Genomic DNA, 24,487 nt, shown 5'->3' with positions numbered 1-24,487 from the left:
ATTCCTCACGTGGCAGCTAAGCTGCTGAAAACCTGAGGGTTGAGACTCCACTCCCCTGGATGGAGGATATTGCGGCTGAGGAAGTCTGCAGTGTGGTTCAAGGAGCCCTTGATGTGAACTGCTGAAATTCCCAATGAATGTTGTTCTGCCCAACTCATAAGTCGTCTGCACTCGGTTGACATTGAGGCACTCCTCGTTTGTTTACATAGAACACAGTTGCAAGGTTGTCTGACTGGATCAGGATTTGGGTATTGCTCAGATGGGATTGAAAGGACATTAACGAAAATCTCACTGCTCTGAGTTCCTTCATGTTGGAGGATAGTGACACTTGCCTCTGACTCCATCTGTTCTGAACCCATAGGTGATCTACATTGGCACCCCAGCCCCAGGAGGAGGCATCCGTTGTGAGGACTTTCTGTGGTGGGGGAACCAGAGAGACTTGCCGGACCGGAGACCGGACTCAGGATGTAACATTCCTCGGGGTCGTCAGAGTCTGGGGAGTCAGAGACCACCTATGAATCTGAACCTCCTGCAGAGGAGGAATCCTCCTGGTATTGAGGAGGTGGAGAGGGAGAGCGCCTGGCACTTTTAGCATGGTGTGATGATTTTACATCCTCAAAAACTACAGACAGCTGTTATTAAACCATTGCATAAATCTCCTAGAATCTTCCCTGGGAGGGGAGGCGACTGGGGTGGAGCATGAGATACACAGATCTGACACAATATCCTCAAGCAGAGGCTGGAGGCATTCCCTGCAAAGTCTGTGCCTGGATTTGTGGGTCCTTTTCCTACCTTCTCTTCTGGCAGACATCTAGAGAAGAGGCAGAAAGAAACGCATGGTAGGAAAATGTGCATAGCCATCAGCATCAAGACACATCAGGACCCATCTATGACCTTAGCAAGCAGAGGTCTGTCCAGAGGCAGAGCGTGCCAGGTTTCAAACAGGATGCCGGCATTATGAGCCTGCTGCGTCCGCGCGTCACATCCGCGGGGTGGGGCCAACCCGGGGCAGGGAAAACCCAGGGGCGGGGCCAACGATGACATCTCTTCCGCCCCCATCCATGCCTCTGTAATGCCGAGCAGTACTTCTGGGTAACCGGGAGAACGCAGGCGGTCGGTCCGGAATCCTCTTCGGACCTAGACGAACGGGGGATGCTCGAACAGGGGGTCCTCCACCCCTGCTACCATTACCAGGATCAGGTAATGGCGCCGTGTAACAAGACGTTGACCGCCATCTTGGTACACCTTCGCGGCTGAGGGACAGAGGCGCAGCCCCGTATGCAGCCCGGAATAATCTTTTCCTCTGTTAGAAGGATAGGGTACTGTCTCCGTACTGACCTAAGAGAGAAAGAAAAAATACACTGGGGCCCGGTTTCCGGTACATACCTATAGGGGAAGTCCTTAATTGTTTAATTGCTTAATGCTTATTGCTAATTAACCTGTCTCTGCTTGATTGTACCTAGGGGACTAAAACCCATATGTGTTGTGCTGCCAAGGACGATCAGGAAATTTCCTAATTGCGGCTGCAGTCCGCAATAGAATTGATTAGTCTAGGGACTCATGATCAATTTGAATCTATTTTTGGCCATAGTGTCATAAATTAAAAGTTACTTAGTTTTATGTATCATTTAGTAATTACAGAGGTTTTTCCATCTGGGACATTTATGACACATCCACAGGAATGTCACAAATGTCAGATAGATGTGGGTCCCACCGCTGGGTGTTCTTCTTACATGGTCGGAAATCACAAGCATCAGCGGGAACACAGAGAGGTAGAATGGGGTTTAGGGGGGCCCGCATCTATCTGACATTAATGACATATCCTGTGGATATGTCATAAATGTCCTTGTTGGTAAAAACCCTTTAAGTAATGTGGAAATAGGATCTGATTCACCTGTTGGCAATTTGTGTTGAATAATATATAGATTTGCACCCATCACTTACAAGGTTCCTATTGTTTCCTTTTCATCAGGTTCTTAGTCTACAATGACACCTGGTGGTTTTGTAATCCTTCAATTTAGAAATGATGGACATTTAGCTCTCCCTATGCCCTGAGGGCCAGGTTAGATTAGAAAAAATAGTACATTAAATTTTTTTTTACATATATTTGTCATATTTCCATCCCTGTTACTATCCTCACCAAATAGTAATACAATTGTGTATTAAATATTTAAATTACAGGATAACGCCCACAAAACAATACAATGTTATTTATTTTAAAGACCCTTACCAAGGGTCAATCATAATAGTGAATCAGGGTAATGGAAAATGTAATTATAAGGCCTTATTTACACGAACGTGTGCGTTTTGCGTGCGTAAAAAATGCAGCGTTTTGCGCGCGTTGCAGTTACGTGTGTCATCAGTGTTTGGTGCATGTCTGCGTTATTTTTGCGCCTATGACATCCTTATGTCATGTGTTTTTAACGTATGTAAAATGAAATGAAGGAGGTGGTTTTATTTTTCTCTTCATTTCTTGAGCAACTGTTGCGTGAATCACGCACAGCACACGGATGTGCGTCCGTGTGATGTCCGTGATTTTCACGCACACATTGACTTTGCGTGATGCGCAAAAAATGCTCAAGTATAGGACATGCAATGAGTTTCACGCAGCGTGTGTACACAGCGGACACACGCTGCGTGAAAAACACGGAATGTCTGAATAGCCCCATTTACTTGCATAGGTCCGTGCGACGTGCGTGATTTTCACTCGCGTATCACGGACGTGAAATACGCTCGTGTAAATAAGGCCTTAGGTTAGATTATTGTACTAATCCAGCTATCTTCATGTTAGTTTAAATATAAATTCATGCAAAGGCATAACTCGAACCTCCCGGACTTAATTGCAAATTCTGTAACAGGGCCATTAAGAATATTGGTGTCTTATGAGACAGAGAGGCCTATGGACCATCTAAGGCACTTGGGTCCAGGTGTGACTGCTACCTCTGTACCCCCTATCTCTCTCTCTCTCTCTCTCTCTCTCTCTCTCCCTCTCTCCTATAAATCTCATAATTTGTAGCGAGGATTGGTGATTGTAAAACTGCCCGTACAGATTAGATGAAAGTTGTATAAACCTGATGATTTTGGGAGGACCAGCTGACTAATGTGCATGGGGTAGTTTGGAGGATGTTGAATGGCATGTTGGATTTCAAAATACTTAATCCTTTGTTCCTATGGGAAATAAGTCGCTGACAGAAGTGTCTGCCAGCACCTTATTCCCCTCTTCCCATTAAAATAAACATGCACGCTGGGTCGGGAAGAGCCAAGTGTACAAGGTTATGGTGGACCGGATAGGTCATCAGTACAAGATCTATGGGGGTCCGACACACGGACCCCGCACAGGTCAGCTGGTCCGGTGCCTGCGTGCACCGGACGTACATGTTGGAAGCAGTTGGCTACAGCCACGGAATAGCGGCCGAGCTGCAGTACTGTAGTATTCAAGTGAATAGGAGCAGACCTGCAGTTCTACAGCACGGCCGCCATGCTATGTATGGAGCCAACTGCTTCCGGGCTCTGTACATAGCATTATGTGCCATAACATCCGGTGCCCACAGGCCACCGGAGCAGCTTAACGTTGCGGGGTCCGGGTGTCGGACCCACACCGATGATATACTGATGACGTATCTGGTGGAAAGGTCATTAGTTGTCAGAAGGTGGAAAACCCCTTTAAGTGTGGTGGTGGGCAAAGAGAAGAAAGTGGACTAGAGAAAGAGTCTAGAGGTACATACTATATAGGTTATAGATTCATGTTTATACCTTCCTTTATAACCGTCACTATAAAGCTCATGACGATGAAAAATATAGAATAGATTGGCAGCTTCTAACCAGATAGGAGATGCACCTTGGAGATGCACAAGTTCAGCAGATTTTTTTCAGAATGCAAAAGGACGGGATAGTAACATTTTTGGTGCAGATAAGTTCTGGTATTGATGAGATGAGACAGAAATAAGGAAGTGGGCATGTTTTATTTTGGTAGGGACATGTCTGGATCAGTTATACCTCAACTCTTGCTGATACCCAGACATGTGGAGCACCACACAAACCACAGGCCTACAAAAAAGTAACATGAACAACAGCTTACAGATGCTATACAACATCCCCTCTCCTCCCACCAGCATTCCCAAAAATAGACTCAGATCTATGCCATATACACACTCAGCTCCGTAGGCATAATACCACCGTAGATCTCCAAAAGGTCTTTAGAAGAGGTAACGCGCAATAGTATGATCTGCATGTTTTCCTTTACCTAACACATCTTGGCTATTAAGACACGATGACAACGTGATTGAAACCGTGCTCTTGAAAATGATCAACAATCTACAAACCGGAGGTGAGAATTGCACAAAAATATCAAATATATGGGTCCACAACAATTTCATAGAAAGTACATTTCCTCCACAGATATTCCTTTTTTAGTATCTTAACCTGGTGAAGGAGCTTTGCTATTGGTTGAAAGTGACCCTTTACTTTCAGGTAAGTACATTTGCACGTTTAGTAAGGTGATATATATTGCATGCCTCTATTGTTCTCATGTGCTACTCATAAATATTTCTGTAGATTACCAATAATTGTGAAAGCTGCAGTAACGTCAGTATGAGTAGAAACAACCATTGTGTGATATAGTAGCAACACAATAATAATAATAATTTATGACTGCTATTTCTAGTTAGAGCTCTATATGTTGAAAGCTAGAAGGTGATTTCCTGCCTATGAAGCCTGAAGATGCCAAGGGTAAAAATAATTTTATTGGCATGACTCATTGGTCTACTTCGCTAAAGCTATAGTGTGGCATACAGGGTAAGAGAGCTGTCACTAATATGCTACTGAATAATCTGGATCTCTGTATTTAAGCAGGTAGTGGCTAAATAAGAACTCTATTTATTGTAGACGCTTAGTTCTTCTATGTAGAGCTCCACAAAACCTCTATGGATTATTAATCCCTTTCATGATAGATAACTGTATACACAACTAGAAAGTTGGAGATACCGTTATCTAATAGGAAAGTCTAGATGGAGAAATCGAAATCCACAATTTGTAGCTAGCTAGTGAATGCAATGTAGCTAGCAATGCTTTTAGGAGAGAACAGCTCCGTACATACGCCATCCCATGGAGCCCCATATGAAATTGGAGGCATGTGGAGGTACAATAATACCTGTATGCACTTCTATGGGTACTCTATTACAGATCTATGTAGGCCATGTAGCTGGTAAATCCTTTCAGTAACATTTGAAACTCTGGCAGTTAAATAGTCATAATCCTTTGTGATGTTAATCCATACAAACATAGTGTTATAGTAGGTAAATTGTTAAAATGGCAGGATAGCATTGAGGGATATGTATCTTAAAATCTCCTCCTATGGCTGAAGCTTTAGCTCAAACTTGGATATTTGAGTGAGGATTTAAATGTATGGTGAGTCATGTGGATGGAGCCTAAATAGCAGTGTACAGCGGCCATACATCTCCTTACAAAGGAGCCATACTGCCTCTATGTGCTGCCATACAGGCTTTGTAGTGTATCTTACATACAGAGGTGTTCTCCTTTAAAAGCAATGCATCTAGGGGAAAATACCTCCATACATACGGTCTAAATCAGCAGGTTATGATTTTTCTTTTATGTCAGATTTATACAGAATTCTCCACTTGCCCATGAAGGACATGGAAGGCATAAAGAGGTACAGTAGAGGCCACGTGCAGCTCCATATAAAATGGAAATGTGATTCAGCCATGTGCATGAAACCTTAGTGAGGACTATCATTTTAGGGACTATTGGAATAAAGAAGCCTAGTGACTACCATAAAAAGTAGTGAAGTAAGTTTTGTAATCTGTATCAATAATTGTGTAGGTGGTGGTGAGCAGAAAAGTTTAATTATTTGTGGCCGAGGAGCAGGAAATCTGGACATTATGAATATCAGCACTCATTAGCAGTGTAAAAAGCTGTAGCTGATTCAGTTTGTTTAAGAAACTTGATCTGCCAGCAAACACTAGTAAGAACTTAAATCATGAATATAAATGGTTAGCACAGGCAAGATATCTGGCCACGATTTTGGCTTCAGAGGTGTGGATTAGGACAATCTCTATCTGGATTCATTTTGATATATAGTAATAATTATATAGTAGCTACCTGGTATGTAATAGCTAGCTAGTGGGCTTAGGTAATTGATCTACTGTATATAAATGGTTAGCACAGGGAAGATTTATGGCCACGATTTTGGCTTTAGTGGTGTGGATTAGGACCATCTCTATCTAGATTAATTTCGATATATATATAGTAATAAATATATATAGTAGCTACCTGGTATGTAATAGCTAGCTGGTGATCTTATGTAATCCATCTACGCAATATTAATGGTTAGCACAGGCAAGATTCCTGCCCATGGTTTCAGCTTTAGCTGTGAGGATTAGGACCATTTCTACTTAGTATGATTTTGACCTATGGTAGTCATTATATAGTAGCTACCTGGTATGTAATAGCTAGCTGGTGGGCTTACTTAATTGATCTACTTAATATGAATGGTAAGCACAAGAGAGATTTCTGCTCAAGATTTTGGCTTTAGTGGTGTGGATTGGGACCATTTATATCTAGATTCATTTAAATATATAGTAATAAATATATAGTAGCTACCTGGTATGTAATAGCTAGCTGGAGATCTTAGGTAATCCATCTACGCAATATTAATGGTTAGGACAGGCAAGATTTCTGCCCATGGTTTCAGCTTTAGCTGTGTAGATTAGGACCATCCCTACTTAGTATGATTTTATACAGTAGCTACCTGATATGTAATAGCTAGCAGGTGAGCTTAGAACAAGGGAGATTTCTGCCCAAGATTTTGGCTTTAGAGGTGAGTATTAGAACTAGATCTTCCTAAAATCATTTGGATAATTAGTAAAAATGATATAGCAGCTACCGGTATGTAATAGCTAGCTGGCGAGCTTATGTAATGGATTTACTCAATATTAGCACAGGCAAGATTTCTGCCCATGGTTTTATCTCTAGTGGTGAGGATTAGGACCATCTCTTCTTAGAATGATTTTATTATATAGTAGCTACCTGGTATGTAATAGCTAGCTGGTGATCTTAGGTAATCCATCTACTCAATATTAATGGTTAGCACAGGGAAGATTTTTAGGACCTATGGTAGTCATTATAGAGCCGCTACCTGGTATGTAATAGCTAGCTGGTGAGTTTAGGTAATTGATCTACTAAAAATAAATGGTTAGTACAAGCAAGATTTTTGCCCCAGATTTTGGCTTTAGTGGTGAGTGTTACGACAATCTCTTCCTAAAATCATTTGGATAATTAGTAAAAATGATATAGTAGCTACCTGGTATGTAATAGCTAGCTGGTGAGCTTAGGTAATTGATCTACTCAATATTTGCACAGGCAAGATTTCTGCCTATGGCTTTAGCTTTAGTGCTGAGGATTAGGACCATCTCTACTTAGTATGATTTGAATATATACTAATAAATATATAGTAGCTACCTGGTATGTAATAGCTAACTGGTGATCTTAGGTAACCCATCTATGCAATATTAATGGTTAGCACAGGCAAGATTTCTGCCCATGGTGTTAGCTTTAGTGGTGGGGATTAAGACCATCTCTTCTTAGGATGATTTGGACCTATGGTAGTCATTAAATAGTAGCTATCTAGTACATAATGGCTAGCATGGTGAGCATCAGTAATTGATCTACTGTATATAAATTGTTAGCACAGGCAAGATTTCTGCCCACAATTTTGGCTTTAGTGCAGACAATTAGGACCATCTCTATCTTGAATAATTTGAATATATAGTAATAATTAGTAAACTCAGGATTATGTAGCTGGATTATCTCTAGCATTGGATACTGAACCAAGTCGCTAAAATGCGGATTAAACAGAAAGTATGTTCTACAGTCAGGACTTAAGGTAGATATACATGTTAGATTGGTGGGCAAAACACATTTCACCTAGCAGTTAACCTCTCCAATTCCCTATTAACATGCATGTTTTCACATTATAGCAAAAAGCAGGATCGGCTGTAAGCAATACTTTGTGTATGGGAGTTTATAGGGGTTGGTCCACGAAAAACATTTATCACCTATGCATAGGATAGGTCATAAATGTATGATCGCTGGGGTCCCACTGATCATGAGAACGAGTGTCCCATGTTGACCGTTGGAATGGAGCGGCAGTCATGCATACTCAGGTAATTCAATGTCTATGAGACTGAGGTAGATAGCCGAGCCGAAACTATTATTATTCATATTGTTTAATACTTGCATTGCCACGCATGAGAAATTATTTTCCAATCGAAATGAAATGCTAAATATCAATAGTAAGTGCAGGTATAGTTATAATTTGAAACATAAGGGTCTATAAAGTATGAGTCATTTGTTACTATCCCTGCCCTGCACACTTGGAAAAAAAATGCACTGGGCATAATGGGATCAGTAGCAATATAGCACTGGTGGCATGGATAATTTCTTTTTGCAACAGACGCACCACAAACGGCTGTATCAGAGCCTTGTGCAGTTGTGCCGTCCTGAATATTGTGCTGTACAATGTTGTGAATATCCATAACATTTACTTGTGTAGTTGATATGAATATTGGGAGCTATAATGCGGCTGTTGCAGCTGGTAAATCCTAGGATAGAGAATGTGAATGTGATGGACACAGATGTGTCTACCCTTACCTTTTCTTAAATTTGGTTAAGGACTCCAATTTCTTGCAACACCCTTTACAGGCTGCAGTTCACATCACAACCACTGGGTGGCCACACAAACACATATAACATAGACACCTATATCATAGACATCTCGTGACAGAGTATCGCAAAATCATTTTTAAATGTTTTTGGGTTTTTTTCAAAGCTGGTCGTCTCGTGCCACAAATTACATCTGTACTAAGTGTAGTTTGGAGATGAATAAAGCTTTGTGAATAGCTATTCACTGCTATATGTGCTGTGTCTGGTATTGCAGCTCAAGCCCATTCAAGTGAACACAGAACACATTTTATTCCAGGTCTTTCAGAACTATGGAAGAGCTTCATAGTATGTAGTCGACAAGTGAGTGAAGTGGGTAAACGGTATTGCTAAGAAATATAATTCGGTGACTGTAATGAGGGAGGTATATTTGCAAATTATATACCAATACAAAGATTTAGTGATCATATTCTAAACAATCTATAAGAATGATAGTCATAAACTGATAGCTGGCTGTAGGCAAACTTATAATTTGTACACATTACTAGTAAAGATAAGTATTATAGCCACTACAGTGCCACTTGTGCTATCAAAAGCATGAACATAAGTCTAAGAGCTGATCCCACCTGCCCCAAAACATCTCTCTCTTAGTAGTGATGTCACTTTCAAGATTAAAGGCAAATGCATGATCTGAAGAGGGGCAGATATTTGGTGATTTTTAGTGTTCGCTCATGACAAAAAATAATATCTATGCAAGTGCCGTAGTGTAGGCTCCATGCACAAGTAGTGTAGGCTCCATGCACATTTAGTGTAGGCTCCATGCACAAGTAGTGTAGGCTCCATGCACATGTAGTGTACGTGCCATGCACACGTAGTGTAGGCGCCATGCAGAAGTAGTGTAGGTTCAATGCACATGTAATGTAGGCGCCATGCACAAGTAGTGTAGGCTCCATGCACAAGTAGTGTAGGCTCCATGCACATGTAGTGTAGGCTCCATGCACATGTAGTGTAGGCTCCATGCACATGTAGTGTAGGCTCCATGCACATGTAGTGTAGACGCCATGCACTAGTAGTGTAGGCTCCATGCACATGTAGTGTAGGCGCCATGCACATGTAGTGTTGGCTCCATGCACATGTAGTGTAGGCTCCATGTTCATGAGGCCTTACAATAGTATACAATAGTATAACGGCTCTGTGTAAATGCTGCATATTTAGGGCAAAAATTTGGTTGAATGAAAACCATTTGCAAAAAGCTGCTTTTCACTGACCAGGCTTGGCTGACTCTATTGGCCCCATAGACTTTGAATGGAGCAGCAGCACAAATGCGAAACCGTCGCTCCATTTAGGATCCTCCTAACTGCGATCGTGCAGTGAGGAAGAACAGGGGTTGGAACCCCTATTCTAGTAATCGGTGGTGGTCTCTGTGGTGAGGCCCCAGCGACTATAAATGTATCCTGTCCCGTGGATAATGAGCTTAGCGGGAAAACAATTTTTAAAGGGAATGTACCCTTTTTTTTTTAACTAATTAGAAATATATACAAAAAACTTAATTTTTTTATAATCTCTTTTGCTTTTTAGTATTTTCTTTAAATGATTCTTGCCTGAGCTTTACAAAAGGCACCTGGACATAAGAAAATCAGGAAAAGAAAACAGAAAATGATTCATTGACTTCTATTAAGAGTATTCTGGGATGGCTCTGTGTCATGTGCACCAGGGTACTTTTACACGGCCCGACGTGGCCGTGTAAACGAGCGCCGATCAACGAGACAGCTCATTGACAGGTGCTCATTACTATGATCGCTCGTGCCATACATTTCTATCATGTTTCTAATATTTGGGAGATGTGCTGCCGACAACGATAATATTTAAGGCATTTAAAATTATACAATCAACAAATGAACGAGCGTTTGCTCTATCATCGGCTGATTGTTGCCCTGTTTAGAGTTTTGTGAAACGTGTCCCTAGTGTGTATTTAGAATGAGATTTAGAGTCCTATAGGAGACATGGACTGATAACAATCTGTAAATAGCACAGCAGAATATGTTGGAACTATATAAGCAACAGTAAAATAAAGTCATACAAAGGCATATATTGTTTCTATAAATTTCTTTATGAATAAAGTCATTTTTTTCTCTTGCAGTTGAAAGAATTACACCACAAGTCTTCCCATTGACTGCAGTAAGACAGCTAGGTAGCACCTTCAGTTCATTAGCGTGTCTGGTGTATCACTTTTCCCCTCAACCTGTGTCTGTCACATGGAGCACAACTAGTGGGGAGACACAATCTGCAGTAAAGGACTTCACTACCCCACTAACTGGGCAACCACCATCGTATAACCTTCTTAGTCAACTCACCGTCAATAATAGTGACTGGAACAGTAAGACCTACCGGTGCAATGTTAGCCATTACTCCACCAGCATTCAGAAAACTATTCCTGAAGGTGAGTCGAAGGTCACATATTGAATTAGATGGATGGAAAATAATTGTATTAAATAAAGCTATTGTAAAATAATGTTTGATCTAATGCTCAAATTATATTGCATGGAGCCATAAATGTACCTCTATATGCCTCCGATTTCATGCATATCGAAGATTTTTTTCTGTCAGATTATGTAGGAATCCTATAGAAGATAAATTATGGCATGCTCCACTGGATACCATATGAACAATTCTCCTGTTGCATTATTGTTTCTAGAGAGAATAGCTCAGTACATGTGGAACCTGATGGAGAATTGAACTGATTTAAAAACTATGAAACTATATATGTGAAACAACAAATAAGTTAATTTCCTTTATCCCTAAAGGATGTAATTCCATGCCTGAAGCACCAAGTGTCCACCTTTTGCAAGGAACCTGCCCTGAAAGCAATAATGGCGAAATTGAGCTTACTTGCCAAGTGTATAATCTAACTTCCCAAGATGCCACATTGAAATGGTATGTCAATGATCAGGAAAGGAGATTCCCAAAAGACGAACTTGAACTGGGAAAATCCAAAAAACACTTTTTCGCTCTGCATAGTACAGTAACCATTAATCAGTCTGAGTGGAACAATGGGATACGTGTGAAATGTCATGTAACAGACGCCAAAACAGGAAAAACGGCTGAGGACACAATTAAGAAATGCTCAGGTAAACAACGACCATACCTTAAATATTGCCCTTGTGTTGCTTGTCCTAAATATTTGTGCATGAAATATATTTACTTGAATGGCCACCCTTGGCTTTTGCATCCATTTTCTACAATTCCAGCGGGTAAAGGTAAAATATATGACATTTTCAGCTGACTTTACCTCAAGTTTTTCATCTGCTTTTGGAACACCTCAAAGTCCATTGCTTGCAATATATCTTATGGTAATGCAACATTTTCGAAGAAATAGTTTTAATGTTCTTGAGACACAAAGGCAAGCTAAATATTTCAATATAAAATCTGCATAAACCAAAAAGAAGTAAAATCAATAAAATCATTTAGTTGTAACTGGTATAAATGCAAGAGACGGAAAGTCTGATTGTCAGTATGGCGGTCGGCATATATCGCGGGACAATCTTGTAATGTACACGCCAACGCGCCATGGAACTTAATGGACAAACGTATACTAAAAATATATATACATTTACTTTAAATGTGTACATTTATATAAAAAATGTATACTACATAGTATATGTTTTTTTATGGCAGTCTATGGCAGACATATACACCAGTATAGGCATGGAGTTGCATACAGTGCAAACCCGTTGTTAGTTCAGCCTAATACAGTAACTACACAGTTATTACACCAGAGACAGTGCTAAAGGAATACAATTGTCATATATTACATACACACGATTCTTATACATAATTCTGGAAATATTTGTTGTCTTTTGTCTAACAGACACCTTCAACTGTTTGGGAATTAATGTGTTTATGGTGCGGCCCTCTATTGAAGATCTTTATGTCCATACAACTGCTCGTATTGCATGTGTGGCCTCCAACCTTAAAAATACAAATGGAAAATATTCATTTGGATGGAGCTTTCCTGGGTCTAGTACACCCAATTTTATAATTGAAGACCCAGAGCTGCAAGAGAATGGAACTTACAGTGTATCCAGTATCCTCACCGTTTCCCCAGATGTCTGGCTACAACAGACAGAATTTACATGTGTATTCCGGCACGATGGACTCCCAACACCGATCATTACTACAATTCGTAAAATAAAAGGTGAGAGACTGAGATTATTGAAATATATATATATATATATATATATATATATATATATATATATATATAGGAGTGTAACAAGTGACCATGGGGCTCCATAGCATAACTCAGTGGGGAGCCCATTAAGCAATGACCATTATCAGCAACAAGTGCAGCCAAGAAATAAAAAGCCCAATTGCTCTATACCCTATATTTTTTCCTCCTTTCTATAACCTTTCAGTGCTCTGAATTCCACTATCCACAGCCTTGACTTGACTTTATCTTCTCTTCTGTCTCTCACCTTTGAGACTTCTTTAATAGGAGTGGAGAAGAGCCCCCACAGCTTGAGCTTGTGGACCCCATACCATATGCTATGCCTGCTACCCTAGTAGATATATGCTATGTGGATGGAGCAGCAGGGTTCTGACGCTTATCTTTTCTATGATCTCAAATAGATTTTACTACGTTATACTACTGTATGGGGGTCTTCCACAGTTATTGTTAGTACTTGTCAATGGACAATGGTCAAAGCCTAGTGGGCATTGGAATTACAGTAACAGGAAACACAATAATATGATTCCTAAAAGGCAAATGTATTGAATTTTAGTAGATCTGTTAGATTGTTTTACTATTATCACAAGATCAATCAACAATATAGCAAATTATTCTATACATTCTATACACAGAAACATCGCCGTCCCAACCTATGATCGCTTTATACCCACCATCAGCTGAGGAGCTAGCCCAGAAGGAAACATATACTATTATAGGCTATGTCTGGAACTTTTATCCAAAAGATATCTACATTGGTTGGAGAGAAAATGATATGGAAGTCTCCAAAGATGGCTATGTCAACAGCGAACCAAAGTGTGAAACCAGTGGGAACTCCTGTTTCATTATAAGCAAACTTACCATTCCAGCTAGTGCTTGGGATTCGGGAATTAACTATGACTGCGTGGTAGGCCATGAAGCAATCCCATTGCATTTTATCAGAAGATCCATTGACAAAAACTCTGGTAAACCAACCGTGGTCAATGTGTCTTTCACCATGTCTGATACTACCCTGTCTTGTTATTAAATTGTCACGTATATCATTCTCCACTTTTCTTCTACCAAATGTCCTGTCTCCCTTTATACTGTACAACACACAAATGGCTGCAAACATGTTCTGATAAAAAAGATCTGAAGCAGGAGAACTAAAAAACAACTGTCTTTCTTTATAAATGAATGAATGGACGTCTTCCCGATCCTTTTTGTCTTGACTTACTTGTGTTAATTGTAACTCCTGTGTATTTGTGCTTTTGCTATGATGGAAAAGTGGGGTGTGTTCTGTAAAATAATGAATGTTGCAATAAATTCTACAAAGATAAATTCCAGAGAAGGGGACTCAGTGACTATAACAAAGTTTTTACATTGTTAAACATTTGTTTAAAGAACTTTCCCATGCACTAAAGATTATAGATTATAATCCATAAATTCAAATCATAGTAAGACCCACATTATGTGACAGGGCCAGTACATTTCCAGTTCTTTCATACTATTGTATGTTGGCATCGAATCATTTGTTCCCCGTCAGTTCTTGTCATCTTATTTCAGTGCATTGGACATGCAGTCACCACAGTCTGAGCAGACACTGTACAGTGTATACAGATAGTTAAAGTGAAACTCCAGGCCAAAACATGACCTCTGACTCCTTTAAAGAGAGTTTAAAGTAAGGATATCGGTGTGATACCCTAATAGAGTTAGATGGGTACTATTGCACCTAGTAAAGAGCCCCCTAAAGTGCCAAACATAGGGGCTGAAAGGAAGGACTTGGGGTACCATACCATAGAGCTATCTGGGGTTCTCTTTGTCCATATTTACTCTGGTGGATCCTGTGCTATTCAGTATATGGCAAACGATCATCAATGGAGAGCAAAAAGTGAATTCCAGATATCCCCAATGACCTCAGGTAATTCCAGGTAGAATTGAGGTGTTTTTTTTACTCAGTTTCCATTAAACAAACACTTACTATAAAGATCTGCACACTTAACAGTTACTTCCAATAACTTTTGGGAATCAAACCTAACAGCTGACAGTGTATCTCTATTTCTAACGGAAATACCCTGAAACAGTTATAAACCCTCATTTCAGCATGAACCAATAATAATTATATAATGACATATAAGATGGATCCATCAAATATAAATTTTCCAAGTTAACAAACTGAAAGGCTGGGCTTACTGAAAAGTTTATGCTTAACCTGGTCCAAGCCATAAACTCATACACACGACTGTATGACTTTGTGTCAGACTTTCCAGCACACAAACATGCTTATTCTATTTTATTGTCTAAATGCAGAATGAGGAATACCATATTTATCCCTATAGACCACATCACGTGGTCCAAAAAATATAAAACTCTTTCACCTATATGATATTAAAACGTAACTTTTTTATATTACCTTATAAGTTACCTCAGTATTCAAATCCCATGTACTGTATTATCTTCATATAGAGAGATTGAAGTGTAGTTAAAACCCCACCACAAATACTCAATCCCTCTTATATAATAATTTGTATAGCATTTGTATCCTTAGCTACTAAATAGCTTATTGTGTTTTATTGAGATATTCCCTCTCAGAAATCGATAGAGTGACCTGCTTTATAGTTGTCCCATATAAGCTGAGCGTACGGCTCACATGGCTACCTATTTCTACATACACGCTATTCAAGCTGTCCCATAGTGTGTGTGCTTTACAGGGTTAATTCAACATGTTTCACCGTATCAACATGGCGTCATAAGGGGCATTGTAAGTTATAGCGTATGTGGCCACGACTTTAGCAAGTCCAGTGACTCTTAATTTCATCTTAAAATACCCCACAGTACTTCAAACTGGATCTCATGAGAGGTCTATATTTGAGTCTTTTAGCATTACTACACATTTCACGGCACAAGAGGGTTCCTACAAAAAAAACAACACAGCCCTATGCTCCCTCCAGGTGAGGCTACCCATATAGAAGTCGGAGATTGAAAAACTCACCCTGAATCAAGTACTGACCTAACTAACTGACTTATAGTAAATTTGGACTGCCCGGCTTTTACCTTGTCATTGTACTTTGTACAGAAAACTTGCTTAGTTCCGGTCTGCTAGAGATGTATAGCATATAAGTTACTGGGATGTAGCAATAGCCAAAGCAGCTAATGTGGCAGGTAGGAAAGAGTATGGCTGCCATAGGTCTACTTCAGTGGTGGCCAAATATATCGGAATCCGCTAAAAAAAAAAAATGGGGCATGTGCCATCAGACTCTGTGGGGAGGTTTTCTCTCATAGTAGTATTCCTTCTAGGGGAAGATATCTCCATATATACCAAACCAATGGAGCATGTATGGTAGTGTACAGAAGCTGTACCACTCCATACTAAAGGGCCATATGCTTCTATAATGTGAATGAGCCCATACTGTTGAGTAAGCAGCCCTTGTAACTGCTATGGATCCACAAAAATGTAGGCAATAGCAGATAAAATAGTGACAAATACAATTAGAAAGGTGTCAGACTATGAGAGGCATACATCAAATACTTTTTATCAGCAAGATTTCTTTAAATATGTTTTTAATTTTTAAAATTAAGAGATTTAGGAAATAAAAGGATCAGAGAAACAAGTTAATCATCACTAGTTAGAAATCATTTTCAAGATATTTTTAAAAGTAAACCTGTCGCTACGTCTTATCTGAGGCAGCAAGAGTTAGTGACAGGGACGTTGAGCTTAGGATTTTTTTTTTTAATGTGATTAAAAAGTTAAAGGGTTAATTCAATATCGGACATTTATGGCATATTCATGGGATATACTAGGTCTGATAGATGCTGATCCCAGCTCTGAAACCTGCAGATATCTCCAGAACAGGGTCCACCGGACTTCTGTCCTGCCGCATCAAGCAGTGGAATGAAGGTGGCCATGCACGTGCGTGGATCTTTTTGTTCTGTTCTATGAGAGTTATGGAAACAGCCAAGCAGGCACGCTCAATCTACCTCTCCATTCATTCTCCTGCTGGATGAGGCGGCCTGCTGACGAAGCAAGATGGGGGGTGTGACCCGTGTTCCCAGAGCTGGGTCCCACATTATCAGACATTTATGGCATAAATTGTGGGAATACCCCTTTAATACATTGTAAACAATTGTAAATGCTTGGGGAGATGTAAGTTACTATATCTTATTTGCTATATATATATAGTGCAGTAAGGCCTAATACGCACGAGCATGTGTATAATGACCCAATATACGGTGCACAATATAGACTTATATTGTGCACTATGTTTTAGTCCACATAGTCCTATTTGGAGTTATGTTCCTATCGATCAAGTTTTTCTTTGGGAGCGCTGAAATCCACATAAAAAAAATCAGACTCTGCATAAAAAAACTGCACACATGACTATATTTTTCATATGGTGGTATGCAAGGTCCCATTCAAATGCTTTATCACCATACTCAAGCCTTAGGTGATATGGCGCCAAAATACGCTCATGTGCATAAGGTGTTAGGGCGGGTTCACACATGGCGGAATTCCACTTAAATTCCGCTGCGGACACTCCGCAGCGTTAATCCGCAGCGGAGCCGTTTCTCCATTGACTTTCACTTTAAATTAGCAGTGTTCGTTTACACGATGCGTACAATTCCGCTGCGGAGCATAGGCTGCGGAGCGGAATTTGGTGTCCGCAGCATGCTCTGTCTGTTGCGGAGCAGTGGCGGACTCATGGCGGAATTTCTCCATTGACTTCAATGGAGATTCAAAGTTCCGCAATGAAGTCCGCAGCTGTCATGCACATGTCATGTGTGCTGCGGATACGTCTTGCTTTTTTAACTTGACATTTCTTCATTCTGGCTGGACCTATGTATTTCTAGGTCTACAGCCAGACTGAGGAAGTCAATGGGGCTCCCGTAATGACAGGAGCGTTGCTAGGAGACGTCTGTAAATAGTCACTGTCCAGGGTGCTGAAAGAGTTACGCGATCGGCAGTAACTGTTTCTGCACCCGGGACAGTGACTACCGATCTCAATATACATGTATCTGTAAAAAAACATATAAGTTCATACTTACCGAGAACTCCCTGCGTCTGTCTCCAGTCCGGCCTCCCAGGATGACGTTTCAGTGTAAGTGACGGCTGCAGCCAATCACAGGCCAAGCACAGGCTGCAGCGGTCACATGGACTGGAGCGTCATCCAGGGAGGTCGGGCCGGATGCCGAAAGAAGGACGCGTCACCAAGACAACGGGCGGTAAGTATGAATTTCTTTGACTTTCACTAGGGAAAGTGCTGTCCCTTCTCTCTATCCTGCACTGAATAGGGAGAAGAGAAGCACTTTTCCTGCAGTCCGCAGCGGCCAGTCCGCATCAATTTTCTGCACATTTTGTGCAGATCCGCTGCAGAATCTGCAACGCAGATTCTGTGCGGCATTGATGCGGACAGTTGCGGAGGAATTCCGCCATGTGTGGTCATGCCCTTAGGGTGAATTCACATGCGGCAGATTTGCTGCAGACATTTCTGCGACTGACCTATTCATCTGAATGAGGATTGCAGAAATCAATGCACATACTGCAGAAACAACGCCCTTCAAATGAATCGGATGGATTTTCAGTTGCAGAAATTTCTGCAACAAATCTGCCACATGTCAATCCACCGTTATATTCATATTAACACAAAAAAAACAATCGCGGTTCTCCCTGGAGTAATCCGCCTTGAGCCCAGGGGGTCACTTTATTTTCTTGACTTGTCTTTACTTTTTCATGATTTTACAGCAGCCTATACTTTAAATCGCATAGGAATTAGGAAATCAATTTATCCAGATTTATTACTTTTTATACAAATTCATTTTATCTTCCCTAATACATGAGTGTACTCTTGATTTAATAGTTTAATTTTACCCAGATCCTAAACGAATATATAAAATTCAAGGAATTCTAAAGATGCTCCTATTCTGAGTCATGTCTTTGCATACAGCACAGATACGATGAATAATACTGATCGGGCAGGTGCACATCACATGCTTGTGAACTTAGGTGTGCGGTTCTTTCTTAATCTTGAAACTGTTCTGTTTTTTTGGGGAAGTGAAATTCACATAATATCAATAAACATATTTTAGTTTTTTTTTAGAACATATTGTAGAATACTAGAACATATTCAGTTTCAGATGTTCTTGAGAAGGAAAAACATATACGATACATAAATATAAAATAAATAAAATAAATACATAAATATTAAAGGCTATGTAAACCTTTCATGGTCATTTTTTTTTAATAAATAGATCAGTCAGTGTGTTTGGTGTAACTTTATAAATTGTCTTTATTAAAAAATAATTTTACTTTTTTAGATACAGCTGCTCTTTATTCTCTATACAAAGTAGCTGTATGTAGCGCTAAATCCTGGGACTGACGGGTTCAGTTTCAGCGGGTCCTGTGTGTCTCTAACATGCAGGATCCACCTGTTATGCATGACATCTAAGTTATGAAATTGGATGTGATAGATTACAGGTGGTCCCGCTGACACTGAACCCGTCAGGTCCGCAGGATTCAGGTAATAGCGAATAATACAGCTGTTCTGTATAGAGAATACAGAGCAGCTGTATCTCAAAAAGTAAAACTAATTTTTAATAAAGACTAATTATAAAGTTACACCAATCACACTGACTGGTCTGTTTATAGGTTTACATAGCCTTTAGATGTATATTATACAGTTTCAGGTTACAGAATACTGTGAATATTGTTTCAATAAGTATGTCCTGGGAATATTTGGCCATTAGATAACATGTGTGTTCTTCTTTTAGGTGGCTGCAAGCATATAGAAATAAAAATCAGTGTAGATGAAGAAGAAGATGAGGACATAGAGAATCCATGGGAGATCTCAACAACTTTCATGTCCTTGTTTGTTCTGAGTCTAGTCTATAGTGTCACTGTAACTTTATTTAAGGTAAGAAACCACTGTCCAGCACAACCATATACTTCTGAGGCCATAAGATTGAGTTTTGTGATACATGCATTATATAACCATAATTTATCTTAAATATTAAAGAAAAAAAAATTAGATCCCAACCTCAAACTCAGATTGACTCTACATAAGCAATATACTATTAGATGGGCTTTTTCAGAAGGCATGTACATTGTATCTAATGAAACAAGTTATAATTATTAACGCTAGTTGAGGTCTGGAAGCTGGGACCCCACACAAGTCAGGAATGAGCAATACTAATCTCCCTCCCCACTTTTTTTTTTTTTTTTTTTTTAAACAAACATTCAATAAGGGTTAAATTATATAGATCCTGGTCTTCTTTCTATGGACTCATATGATAACATTCATAATTTTCCACAACTCCTATTTACTTAAATAAAGAAGTGGCCATGCATTGATGACCACCCATACATGTCAAATTGAAACATGGCCGTGTTGGGTGTCCCATCTATTGAAATCCACTTATGTGTCTTTTATGACAATACATTTTATTACTTAAAGAGGTTGTTCCAAGATTAAATGTTATCCCCTAAACACAGGATAGATGATAACATGCTGATCAATGGGGTCTGATCACAAGAACGGGGGTCCCGTTCCTCAGAATGAATGGCTCGGCAGGTCGAGCACGCGCACTGCCGCTCCATTCACTGTCAATGGGACATAGAGAATGAATAGGGTGAAAGTGAGCATGCTCGACTTACCACTGCATTCATTCGGAGGAATGGAATTCCAGTTCTTGTGCCCAGTGGGGTTCCCAGCTGTTGAACCCCCACCGATCAGCATGTCATCACCTATCCTGTGGTTAGGAAATAACATTTAATTTTGGGAAAACCATTTTAAGGTGAACCTGTCACATTGAAAATATAGTCCGATCTGGTGGCAACATGTTAAAGAGCTGGAAAAGCTGAACATATTGATACAGAGTTTTGTAGCACAGATTCAGTAGAATTTGTAATTTATTGATAGAAACCTCTGCTCATTCTGGTCTTAGGAGTCTGGTGGGTGGTCCTAATCAGTGATTGACAGCCTTCTCTGTATAAATGTGCATACAAATATAGCTGTCAATGACTAAGGACCGCCCACTGGACTCCTAAGCACAGAATGAGCAAAGATAAATGACAAACTATACTGAATATTTTCCCACAAAACTATATATCTATCTGCTCAGCTCCTCTAGCAATATAACATGCTGCCATCAGACCAGACGGCATTTTCAACGTGACAAGTTCCCTTTAAGTTCAAATGCCATACAAGTCTCCTCTGGGAAAGCCCCTTTAACTATTTTTTTTTAATCTAAATACCATAAAATTTTATATTGTACATATTGTACATGTTCATTATTTTTCAAAGAATCTATGAATTACCTTTTAAACATTTGCAGATGATGAAACCTTATAGGGGGGGATTAAACTTAAAGTTATCTTCTGTTGTCTCATAAAGACATGTCAAAAGATAAAATAAAAAGTCCTCTTCGCGTATGGTCACATATGGCAGATTTGTTTCAGAAATGTCTGTGATTGTACCATCCATTTGAATGGGGTTTCCAGAAATCCATGCACAAGCTGAAGAAACAACCCCATTCAGATGCATGGAAAAGATTTTCAGCCACAGGAATTTCTGTAGCTAAAGGTCCTATCACACCGGCTAATTTTGGCCAGTGCAACAAGTGCCAATCAATGAGACAGCTCGTTGATCGGCGTTCGTTTGCTCCTTTCACAAGGAGCTAGTATGGGGGCGAGCGCTCGTTACTCCGATCGCTCGTCCCCATACATTTCTATTATGTCGGCAGCACGTCTCACTGCCAGGGCAATTATAGGGAACGAGCGTTCTACGAAATGTGTAAAAGGGCCTTGAGCTGCCACATGTGGACACACCCTTATTTGTAATCTCCACAAATACTCAGAGTAACGTGGCTGCATCTTTGTCAGATACATCATATATTTCAATGGCATCTTATTCTTCATGAGCAGTAAACTGCAAACACAACCAACAACAGGGTCTCTTCACAAACATAAGACACTAAAGTCTACCCCATTAAATATCAAAACCTGCGATCATAAGCAATATTTGGGTCTTCTAGTGTGGTGGCTCTGTGTTGGGGGAACAGTATACAGCATACGGGTTGGTACTTGCTTTAGGGCCCTGATTCTGGGTCATCATTTTCTCATGTGGAAGTGCACATATGTATAGTAATTGACTATGTGTATATCTATATTTCTTCCTGTGTAGTCTATTTTGTTGTACCACGCTTTACTGTGCCCTTATTTTAAATTGTGTTACATTGCTGTGGTCCCCTACCCACCACCACACTATTGATTTTTTTTAAATTGTATGTATATTTTAGGTCTTGATGGCCAACTTGTTTTATGGCATTCCTAAATAAAGTATTCAAATTTTGTATGGTACATACTTATTTCCTATGGGTTATTTTTATTTTGGATATTGATGTGTCTACACATATACTTATAGGAATTTGATCATAAGCAATATGTTTATACTAATTATGATAAAACTTTTTAACATAGTTACTAATAGTATTTTAAATATGTATCAACACTAAAGTTTCCTTTTTCCAACAGTAACATATTCAAACGGACGGTATTTACATAGATCCCTTTTATCACATATCAAAAAATCAAGACGATTAATCCCTAGTCATGTGTAGTGGTCAGAGACAAGTTTTTGTGGACTCTAAAATGTTTTTGTTTTTTTCCAGAAACAGCACCACTCCTGCCCATGGGTTATGTCTAGTATTGCAGCTTACCCCATTCGCTTTTTTCTAACCCTTGACAACCCTTTAAGTTTTACGCATTCTTGTAGCCTATCAAGTAGTACAGTGTTTCTCAACTCCAACCCTGACGTTCCCCCAGCAGGTCATGTTTTTAAGGATTTCCCATAGAAGAACACCTGTGACAATTACTGATGCATTAATACCTATAAAGCATTATTGACATTCTGTATAAATGACCTGTTGGGGTACATTATTTCCACCGACTCCAACAAGCCAGAGCAGGGGAATGTTGGGAGTATCTGATCTTAGATTAAGGTATCTACTACCTGAGACCTTACTGCAGGTGTCATATGTAATTTTGCTACTACCATCAGATATATTATTTTGCCTATTGTTGATGCAGTTCTGAGCACCGCTGCAATGTATCTTGGTCACATATTGATATAAACATGCTCTTTTCTCTCCAGGTAAAGTGAGTCCAATATTCTCTCCTGTATCTTTAGGACGAGCTGCAGATCCAGCAAAAATGTCTTGATATCTCAACATTTCTGGAAAGGATGCATTTTTTTTAAATGTAAATGAAGTTATGAATGCCGTTAAAGACTTCTATAATAAACATATATTTCTCAAATTCATTGCGTTTACCTGTAATTTTGTAAACCACCATTTTCATCACAAAGGTCTACAGGTTATGTTACTAGTAGAGAAAATAAAGAGAAAAGATGATCATAAACCCTCGCGTAACATTAACAGATTACCAACAAAGCTAGAACATACTGTATTATCAAAAATAGCAAACTACTCTTTTTGAATCATTTCTATTGAAGTTTTAACATTTTCAGAAAATCCCACAATTACCGGAATTGTATCTACTAATGAGGCGATCACCTATTTGTCATAACAAGACCAGGATAGATTTATATCCACCAGAAGTAATCAATAAGGCTGGGTTCAGACGACCTATTTTCAGACGTAAACGAGGCGTATTATGCAATACAAATTATGGCTGCAATACGTCGGCAAACATCTGCCCATTCATTTGAATGGGTTTGCCGACGTACTGTGCAGACGACCTGTCATTTACGCGTCGTCGTTTGACAGCTGTAAATTGACTGCCTCGGCAAAGAAGTGCAGGGCACTTCTTTGCAACGTAATTTGAGCCATTCTTCATTGAACTCAATGAAGAGCAGCTCAAGATTTACGAGCGGCACAGACGCCTCGCATATTACGAGGAGGAGCTTTTACGGCTGAAACGAGGCAGCTGTTTTCTCCTGAAAACAGTCTGTCATTTCAGCCGTAAAAGCAAGCTAGCGTGTGCACATACCCTAAAGGTTCTTATTAAATGACTGCAAGCAGAGATCTTGAAAACAGTGGGGAATTAGTACAAAAAGTAAATTGGAAAATTGTACACCTTTTCATAGTACAAAAAGTAACTAAAGCTGGAATACACCTATAATTTATATATACTTTTCCATTACCATCCCATTGTAGCATTGTTTCCTGAACTCCTATAGGCCAGGCGACACTGGTCTACAATATCTGATAACAGCAAATATTAGTTTATGTTGAATTAAATTAATTTTACTGTGTTATGTATATTTTAAAATATAAAACGATGTGGCTAAATATATCACAATCTTCAGTCTGGTAAATGTCTAAGAAACGCAATGTCTAAAACAGCGAAGGTATCAGATAAGACTAATGAAGTAACTTGAATAGACATTTCATATAATACAAACTATCCCATCACTCCCATATTGGAGAATTCAATTTTTTTTCTGTAATAACAAATCATAAAAAAACAACATCCAGCTCCTTAAATTCATATTTAACATTAAATGGTTAAAGGCATGGTCTCATAAAGCCATTTATACATCTGAAGCTGGTCCAGCATCACTTCTGGCAGTCAGCTGTTATACTTTGGGGTCA

The 24,487-nt window shown here is 39.6% G+C and overlaps 1 gene segment (V, D, J or C); it reads left to right on the top strand.

The window, feature by feature from the left end:
• The first annotated feature begins 847 nt into the window (after positions 1-847).
• Positions 848-22,726, top strand: LOC142758634 (Ig gamma-2 chain C region-like). The segment is given in 7 exon segments: positions 848-908; positions 10,817-11,116; positions 11,481-11,804; positions 12,545-12,871; positions 13,537-13,866; positions 19,646-19,788; positions 22,544-22,726. Coding segments are annotated over 7 exon segments (1,668 nt in total).
• Positions 22,727-24,487: the final 1,761 nt, after the last annotated feature.

This window comes from Rhinoderma darwinii, chromosome 1 (genome assembly GCF_050947455.1).
Source record: "Rhinoderma darwinii isolate aRhiDar2 chromosome 1, aRhiDar2.hap1, whole genome shotgun sequence".
NCBI classification, from domain to species: domain Eukaryota; kingdom Metazoa; phylum Chordata; class Amphibia; order Anura; family Rhinodermatidae; genus Rhinoderma; species Rhinoderma darwinii.
This window is presented reverse-complemented; position numbering and strand designations above follow the sequence as displayed.